This window comes from Clinocottus analis, unplaced genomic scaffold (assembly GCF_023055335.1).
Source record: "Clinocottus analis isolate CAN_PGR_092001 unplaced genomic scaffold, fCliAna1.0.p SCAF_11, whole genome shotgun sequence".
In the NCBI taxonomy this organism is placed as follows: domain Eukaryota; kingdom Metazoa; phylum Chordata; class Actinopteri; order Perciformes; family Cottidae; genus Clinocottus; species Clinocottus analis.
This window is the reverse complement of record NW_027175832.1, coordinates 4,180,130-4,189,041: the sequence shown is the minus strand read 5'-3', so window position 1 is coordinate 4,189,041 and position 8,912 is coordinate 4,180,130. Positions and strand designations below refer to the sequence as shown.

At 44.7% G+C, this 8,912-nt stretch overlaps 1 protein-coding gene across 1 annotated transcript; it reads right to left on the bottom strand.

Annotated features, from left to right (window-relative positions):
• Window positions 1–506: 506 nt before the first annotated feature.
• mfsd8l2 (major facilitator superfamily domain containing 8-like 2) lies at window positions 507–7,605 on the bottom strand. The gene is made up of 11 exons (XM_068571567.1): window positions 7,530–7,605; window positions 7,148–7,333; window positions 6,649–6,711; window positions 6,418–6,537; window positions 6,110–6,189; window positions 5,405–5,660; window positions 3,312–3,385; window positions 2,684–2,897; window positions 1,615–1,737; window positions 1,324–1,454; window positions 507–587 (listed from the first exon to the last, which is right to left on the bottom strand). Exons 1-11 carry the CDS (start codon window positions 7,603–7,605, stop codon window positions 507–509), a joined length of 1,404 nt encoding a protein of 467 aa, XP_068427668.1.
• Between the last annotated feature and the right edge of the window lie 1,307 nt (window positions 7,606–8,912).

Here is an 8,912-nt window from a genome sequence, read left to right as displayed (position 1 = left end):
GAGCCGCTAAGAAGTTGACAACTTCACTTCTGCACCCATTGTGTCAACTGATTCATTTCTCTTTTTTTTTTTTTTTAGAAGAAGAAGAAGAAGAAAGACTCGGGACAAGAAACGAAAAATGTGGTGCGTGGGTCACACGGAGAGAAAAAAAAAACAACTGCTCTCTTATCCTTTCATCAACACCTGGGAATATAAATAGTTCAGTTTAAAAATAATGGCTTTCATCTTCAATTGCGGCTGAATATTCAATATGGGAGCAATGGTGCCCCCTTGTGTAAAGGATAATGAAGACTCTGATAGGTTGTCGTAACGGCTGATGACTGTGTGTACGTGTTTACCTGTGTGATCGCCTCTCTGGCAGGTTACGAGGTACAGTACGGGTTTTTGGAGATGTTTTATTCCACACTCATACAGTGCCCGCTGCAGTAAACTGGTATTGATCCTCTCGGGAGCGAAGGGCACGCCCTCTGTCTGTCGTCAGCCTCCCCGGCTCTCTCTGGCGGGCGCTATCCTCCGCTGTCAGAGCTCTGGGCGCTCTGCACGGCCCTGGGCTCAGTCAGGCGGCCGTAGGACAGCCCCGTCATAACCTGGGAAAACGAACGGCGCCATATGGCTTTAGAGGATGGAGAGCGCCGAGTAATAAGCAGAGGCGATCAAAGACATGCTGAGATAAGGGTTTTACTGGCAAGTAGCTGTTTGTTTTTTTTCCATTTGGGTATATGTGAGGCGTTGGATGGGTTATAATAGAGAAGACACATCATGCACAGAGAGAAGAAGTCATGTGTTAAAGCTTTTACTATGTCACAGCTCAGTGAGAGTAGGTCGACCTCACTGCAGAACCACAAATAATATGTTAGATGTTGGTATTTGTATGGATTAAATCAAATGCAACGTGTTTATTATTGAGCTTTAGAAGTGCTGGTAGATGCATTTTTAATAAGAAGCTACCGCCAGGAGAAGCTAATGTTTAGTCTGGCGTTGTTAACACAATATATGTTGTTAATTTTTACCCAATCATTTCTTTATACTTCAGTCTTTGTATGGTTTGAATAAATGAAACAAATATTGAGCTTTCGGAGGGTGTTGTTCCCTATTGATCTTCTCAAATACAAAGAAAGCCATTAAGAATATTTGTCACTGTTGTTTGATTAAATCAAAGTTTTCAGACGCTTTAAAAAAAATGGTAAAGGATGCTTAGATGGCTGTACCGGAGTTCCAGCTTGCCATTTTCCCCAATTCCAGTCGTAATGCTAAGCTAAGCTAACCGGCTGCTGACAATTTTCTATCAGTTTGATGCTTTTGGATGAGCCGTGCTCTACTTACTGTGATCATGATGAGGAGCGCTAGCATCACGCCGAGCATGATGTACAAATCATTGGTCAGTCCTCCAGCCCACAAAGGACCCAAGATGGTGGCCAGGCCCCCAACGGAGCGTCTGACACCTTGGCTGAATCCTTTTTGGTGAGGCGTCACAAAATAATGAGACGTTATTCATTTCAAACATTGAAAAAAGAGGAGCGGCGTAAAATTGTTTCGTTGCGTCACACGTGCTGAGCGGCAATCTGTTGTTGGAATATGTTGCGTCGTGCGAACAGCCGTAAAAGCAGAGCCAACCTTGCGTCTTCTCCGCGGTGACTTTGGAGAAGAGAGACACCTGAGACACGGCCACGAAGGGAAGCCCCAGCAGCTGCAGAAACACTCCGATGATGAAGCCCGACAGCTCCCATCCGTACCCACCTGGCAGGGGTGGAATAATAACACCCTGGCATTAGGCCCATTGAATTATAGTAGTTTGCCCTCGCATTATATGGAACATATCATTAAACAATCACATTGACTGACTGTAATCTAACGCCATACATTAAATAAATAGATATTTGTAGCTCTCTGTTTTTGTTTTGTTTTTCTGATAAAGACTCAACGTCGGCGTCAGACCATGCTTTAGTTATCCATCCCCTTCTTCTTCTCTGGGTTTTTAAGTTCCTTCCACAAACGGGTTGGCACCAGCGGAGATGGCTCTCTCTCTCTCTGAACACTAAACCACTGCCAAGCTGGCAGCCGCTAGATATTTGTTCTCTGCTGCTTTGCAACATGCACATGTTTGTGTGAATATGTGCCCACTCCACTGTTGGATGTCCCCGCGTCTACACGGGCTCTAATCTAATAATCCAAATGAAATTTCACCAATCCAAAAGTTGGAAAGATGTATTTTCTCTTCCGGTATCTGCCTTTAAGGTTTCGTTTTGTTTGCTTTATGTGGTCGTTTCAACTGTATCTGTAACAAATAGCAAACAAAAGTAGGATACGCTCTAACAAATAGCATTTTTTTTTGTTGCTCTAATTAGATTACTGTAATCCTTTTATATGTACTCAGGCGCTCCCCGGCTCCAGCACCTGTCACTTGTAATCACAGCGATAAACGTGACGAGCTGCAGCAGACGAAGGCCAACATGAACACACAGGATCCAGTTTGCCTGTGAGATCCCTGAATGATATAATGAACAGGGCACATTCAATTCAGCCGGCGTGTAACCCGATATGCACACTACACCAACTCCAGTCTCACAGAGAGGATTCGGCACCGAGCGACGAGGCGATGGTAAGACCGCGTGTGTGTGTGTGTGTGTGTGTGTGTGTGTGAGTGCATTTGCGTTTGTTTCGCTTTTCCCGGACAGGTTAGCACCTCGGGGGTCGCAGAGGAAGATGAGGCACCAGACACAAGCGATGCAGCAGATGAAGAGGCCCGCGGCCAGAACCACGCGGTCCGCCACCTTCCTGCTCAGCCAGCGCACGAAGAAGAAGCCCAGGATGACCTCCACCCCACACAGGCTGTACATCAGGCTGTTGCTCAGCTCCCCGAAGCTGAAGAGACGCTGCGTCAGAGGAGTCACCATGGTCTGAGGGATGTACAGACAGATGGACGTACGGTGAGTCCCATTCTTAGCGGAGCTGAAACATGCACCTTTTTACTCCTTCAAAGGCTGAAATTAAAGTTTAATGAGAGGGAAAGACCTGGGACACAAGCATATACATACATAGAAACATATATATATATATATATATCCTCATATATATATCCTCTCCAAGTCCATTGGGGGATTTTTTTTTCCCAGAAAAGCTGTGTGCACTTCCTACATCAGTTATACTTTGAGTGTTGAATGATACTAGATTATTTCTTTAAGTAACAGAGGGTCTTTGCGAGTGAGGCTGAGATTGATGCACTTTGGATGAGTCTCGGGGTAAAACAGTGTGACACTGTGTGAAATGCTTGGAAGACCCGGCTGATGGATCTCAACGGTAGCTGCTCTCACCTCCAGCGCTGTCTGATTGAAGAGAGTGATGAACTGAGCCGTGAGGAGAACAAGCACCTCCTCTCTCAGGAGCTCTGCAGAGGGAAAGACAAGAGAGAGAGAGAGAGAAAACCAGAGAAAGTGAGGAGAAAATCATAAAACAAGCCCAAGTGGTGCCGTTGAATTCAAAGTTTCAACTGGAAAGTTGAAGATCGAGTTCAAGGAAACAGAATTTTTTTCTGTAGATAATCGTCCTGTGATGAATCCTGTGGTTTTGAGAAGTGAGGGTTCAGCTTTTTTTTTCTGATGTCTGAACTGTGATGTTATACCAATTTAATATATGAGGACATATAGTTCCAAATTTTGATACCAGCTTTTCTTGGAACAAAATCCCCCCTATGGACTTGGAGAGGAATACAAATGAGCTGGGCTTGCTGCTAAATTTGAAAGTACATGCCAGATGGCGGGATGAATGGCTTGATATTTCAGTGTATTATCTACGATGGTTCACTTCTCTCTGTTCAATGGTTTTTGTGTTATCTATAGGATTTTGTTTTTGTGAACTACTGCATTAGAGTTGCATAGTCTACATATTTATACCATGAGTGTGTATTTACGAGTCCTGTGCAGGTAGACAGGTCGGTTGATGTGTTATCACACGAACACGACAACGTCGGGGGATTTTCACCCGAGCGATCGTGCTTGTTGTTTTCATTGTGTTGCTTTTGCGTGAGTCTTTGTGTGTCTTCACGCTGCGTGTCTCTCTGGCGCGTGTTCGGGTGATTTTCAGTGATGGGTAAAAACATTTTGGATGTTTTACCATTGAAGGCAGACGTTTCCTTCACAGAACAAGGCTCCCATGAACAACCTGAGCAAAGAACAAGTACTTTATTTATATTTAATCATGTTTTATTGACGATTCCCCACATTTCTTTTACCCGATTTTGAGCCTTTATTTAGGATTCCCTCCATGATGCCTGTTTTTCATTTGATGAGAAGTTCTGTAGGATAAAATAAAAGAGTACTTCACTTTGCTTTGTATTGTTGTATTGTACGACTTGATTAAAGCACTTGGAGCAGCTGCCTGGGTTTGAACGATTTTTCACTTATACAAAAAAAGTTGCAGGGGATCAATAACTTGCTCTACAGACTTTTGTATGCTTCAAGAATATCTGCGGCGGCATTTTTTTGTGTGCGCTAAACACATGAAATGATCTGCAACACTCTCACAACCCCGAGATAATAAAAGACAGTGATCTCAAACCCCTTCACCTCATCGTGTTTCCCTGAGTGTTGTCCTCTTTTTTCTTTTGTTTGGTAATGTGTGATCTTTGAGGGGGGACCTCGATGATTCTCTCGGCTTAAATAAAGGTTTCGAATGAATTAATTCACTGTGAACGCAAACAGGCAGCATGTGCCAAAGCTCCAGTTTTGCTTACGCCTTTCTGGTTGCTGTAGATTGTCTTCAAATGTGAAAAGGAATCAATAAGAAGAATGTTTTGACCACATTACTAATTCTGTCTCCATTTCATCCACAAGTCAACCACAGCAACCCGGTCAATAAAAAACAACGTCCGCCGTCCATCCCTTTGGCACATCTTCAAAGAGTGAGAGAATCGATTTCAAGGTCTCACACACACACACACACACACACACACACACACACAAACACACAACCAATGTAAAAAAAGAGTTAATCAATAACGGCACCCAATCACCGCTTGCATCCCATGTCAACTTCCTATGACACTAATCCAATAGGACACCTGACTTTATGCATAAACATGCACAACCATAACATAAGACACACACACACACACACACACACACACACACACACACACACACACACACAAGTCCAATCAATATACGGGGAATGTGATCCGACATGCCACACAGAGATCCTCAGAAACCTGCAGAATGGAAAGTATGTGTGTGTGCGTGTGTGTGCGTGTGTGTGTGTGTGTGTGTGTGTGCGTGCAAGGAAATCAATAGAGCTGATACAAAACATGTGCATCGAAAGTGACACCTCTTCCTTCCCCGAATCCCACAAATGAGGCCGAGGAAAGATGACGGCCGTCGGTCAGAACGAGCAGTCAAACCTGCTCGCTCACCTGCGCTGGCACTGAAGCTTTTGAAGGGCTTCCTCCCGGCCGAGGCGGAGCTCTCCGATTGGTCAGAGTCCACGGCTCTGTAGGCGTGCAGCGGCTCCTCGTCGGAGCCGATCAGCGGCACCTCCTCCTCCTCTTCCTCATCCTCTCGTTTCATCTCCACCATCACCGTGCCTTCCTCTGAGCTGATGGGTGGTACGTCCCAGTATAAAGCCAGCACGACAAACTGGAGCAGCACCCACAACAGGCACATGAAGATCTGAGAAGTCGGGTGGGAAAATATTAAACATGTCTTCGAATATCAACTCATTTTTACAACATCAAAAAACAAGAAAGCTATCAGGAGAGATAAAGCGTCTGATGTGAGAACGTAGAATAACCTGGCAGTGATATATAGAGAGAGACATGCTGTGTCAAATGATGTGGAAAAATGGAAGTAGGCATAAGAGCTTGGTTTTATCTCGTTTAAAGCTGCAACTGTTCTACAGGTGTTTTACTCAGAGACTCGTGAGATGGAAATAGATCGATTCCAGTTATTACGGGCCAGAGTATCGCTGCAGGCGTTTTGTATTCTTCTACAAAGAAGATAAAAGAAGACGTGTGAGCGAGGAGGAGCGCAGAATGCAGAGCGACTATTTCTAAAGGTTGTTTCTGTATTCATGAGGCTTTCAGAGAACCTTAGATTAATGATTATCTGGATGCTGTTACCCCAGGAGATGTATATTTGTTCACAACAAAGGGCCCCAGTTTGAAATCACACAGCCGCAGGAACAGGTTGAACGCCGGCCCTGGAGAGACAGGAAGAAGAACTTTAAAGAGGAGATGGAGTAAAGACAGAGGGCGTGTGGAGACAGTAGCCTCCGTCGTATTGAACGTCTCCTTCTCACGGGTGAAACTGAACAATAAAGAAGACATCACATGTCTGATATTTCTCAACAAAACAGAGGTGGAGGGAGGTGAAATGGCGTGTCTCTTGCTCTGTGGTGAGATGAAGGGGGGGAGGGGGAGGGACTGACCCACAAGGAGGCCGGCTTGTCGGCAGGCCATGATGGCTGCGAAGATGCCGGCGCGCTCCTCTGGCTTGGTGCTCCGAGTCAGGAAACCAAAGATGGAGGAGCCCGCTCCTGCGCCGACGCCTGAGGAAGGAAACAGCATCTTTCTGTTGCGACCCCACAGCGTGCTGACACAGCGTCACGCTTCGGGGTGTTGGTTCATGACATGCGTGCATGCGAGCGCGTGTGTGTCACCTGCTACGAGACGACTGGATAACAACAGCCACTTTGAGTATCCAATAAAATACATGAGGTTACCTGAGGACAGATGGAGATGAAAATCATACGGTGAAATGCATCTCCAGTTTGAAGCAAATGCCTCACAGCGAGGCTAAAACATGAAATATGTTGATGGATAGACATTTTGTGCAGACGTTCATGAGGCCCAGGTGATGAAACCATTTGACTTTTGTGCAAAGAACAATTCGTGGTAAAAAACAGTACTGTTCAATTCACGGCCATTAACTTAAAGGTAGCGACCATAATGCATTGCACATTCAAGGTAATTTAGACGAAAGGAATGACCTGAAACGTGGACACTTTATTATTGAAGGTATTATGTGTAGAGCTTAGTGAATAATGAATGAGCCCAAACACGAGCTACAGTTTGAGTTTTACACACACACACACACACACACACACACACACAGTCCTGCCGGTGGCTTCTCAGCAGACTCTCTATTTGATTACTCACCGGCAATCTCAAAAAGATTGGCGAAAAGGATGATGGACTTTGTGGTTTGCCTCCGATCGGACCACAACCCAAAGAGCGGGCCGGTGAGCAGCCCGCTCAGGCTGAAGGCCGACAGACCCAGACCCAGGAAGTAAGGGGGCGCCTCCAAAATCTGGAGATACTTCCATATTGTAGGCAGAATGACGGCTGAGACCACCAGAGAAGCACGAAGGACGAGTGTGGAGGAGAAGGAGGGGGGAGATGTGCAAATGACAAGACACACACATGAGGATAAATATAATCTGTGATCTGTGCCTTGAGGCCAAAATGCCGGGCAGATTCTGCTCTAATGAGACCGTTATCTCCTGACCTTAAGTCCATAAAGCTGTAATAATGAACTTACCGTACTCAATACCGTTCAGCATAAATATCAATCCAATAGTAAGAAAAGTTAGGTTCCTCTTTTGGAGATTATCCATTGTGCTCGGTGACTCGCTGCCTTGTATACGCCGACCTCTTGTTGCACATGTTCTTCAGAAAATGTTGCTCAGTGGTATTATCAGATGACAGGAAACACTGTGCGTTCAATTAGCACAACTCGCTGGCCCGGATAGTCAGAGGAATTTGCCACTGACATCTAGAAGGTCATCTTCAGAACGTCTTAGAAACGGAAAACAAATCCTCGTACGAGATTTCTCCTGCAGAAGAGGTTTCAGCAGAGTCGAGGCCTGCGAAACAAAACACAGTCCGGTTGAAATTATTGCAGTATTCCTTTGCCACGAGGCACTTATGTTAAAGAGTAAACTCTGTTTGAGTCACGTCCGCGGCGCGGCGCCACGCTGCGAGCCTCGCGGTCAAGGGAATGTCTCGGGTTACCAGGTGAGGTAAAGTACACTGAGCTTTATACATATTTAATCTTGTTTTCTTCAGTTTCACCAAAAGCACTTTATTCTCCTCCAGCCCGGTGACGCAGCGTGCCAGACCTATCTGCCCTCTCGTATGAGGCCACAGATATGAAAGACTTCACTGCGCCGCAAATATGATGCCTTACACACGGTAATAAAAACATACAGGGTATAAAATATACCAGATAAACTGCGGTTACGTTTCCCCCTGAATATGATGCTTTAGTCCCCTGAAGAAATAAATGCTCTTTTGTATTCAACACTGAATAAATGAGGTTGTTTTATTGAATGGTTGGCTCTATTCTCAAGCTGCTGTGGTGTTCGCAGCCCTGGGCTTGTTATATTAAACTGAACTGTCACCAAGTTAATACCTCCGTATGTTTTTTTCCAGCGTACATGAATAATTCAAGGGGTTGGGATTGTTTGAATAACACACATAAACTTGCTCAGCAACTTGCACTCTTGACACCCACAGTCGGAAACAACGTGAGCGGCATCCAGCTCGACGGGCCAACGGGATTTGTCCGGTATCTGCTGGTATGTGTGTGTTTGAATTCAATTCAGTTTATTTTATATACACTGTAAAAAAAAAAAAAAATCGCCTGTGAAATTTACTGTGTGTGTGAGCAGTAACCTACCGTAAACTACTTCCCAGTAAAATACTGTTTATTCATTTATATATTACAGTAGTCAAAGCTTTACTGTAAACATTTTTAACATAGTCGTGATGTGGGAAAATCACAGTGACCAAGAATCTACTGCAGAAAATCATTGCACCCAAAAACTACTGTAGAAAATGACACTAACTAATAATCTACTGTAGTTATATACTGTGCGTTTTTTTTGTTTGTTTTTTTACAGTAAGTTACTTGTCAATGGCT

What these genes read in the sequence shown, in the direction of transcription:
- mfsd8l2 (XM_068571567.1), bottom strand. Translation starts at nt 7,605, where the DNA reads ATGGATAATCTCCAAAAGAGGAACCTAACTTTTCTTACTATTGGATTG. An exon ending in ACAAATATACATCTCCTGGG is followed by an intron (nt 5,661 to 6,109) that starts GTAACAGCATCC and finishes CCGACTTCTCAG; the next exon opens with ATCTTCATGTGCCTGTTGTG. An exon ending in TCAATCAGACAGCGCTGGAG is followed by an intron (nt 2,898 to 3,311) that starts GTGAGAGCAGCT and finishes TACATCCCTCAG; the next exon opens with ACCATGGTGACTCCTCTGAC.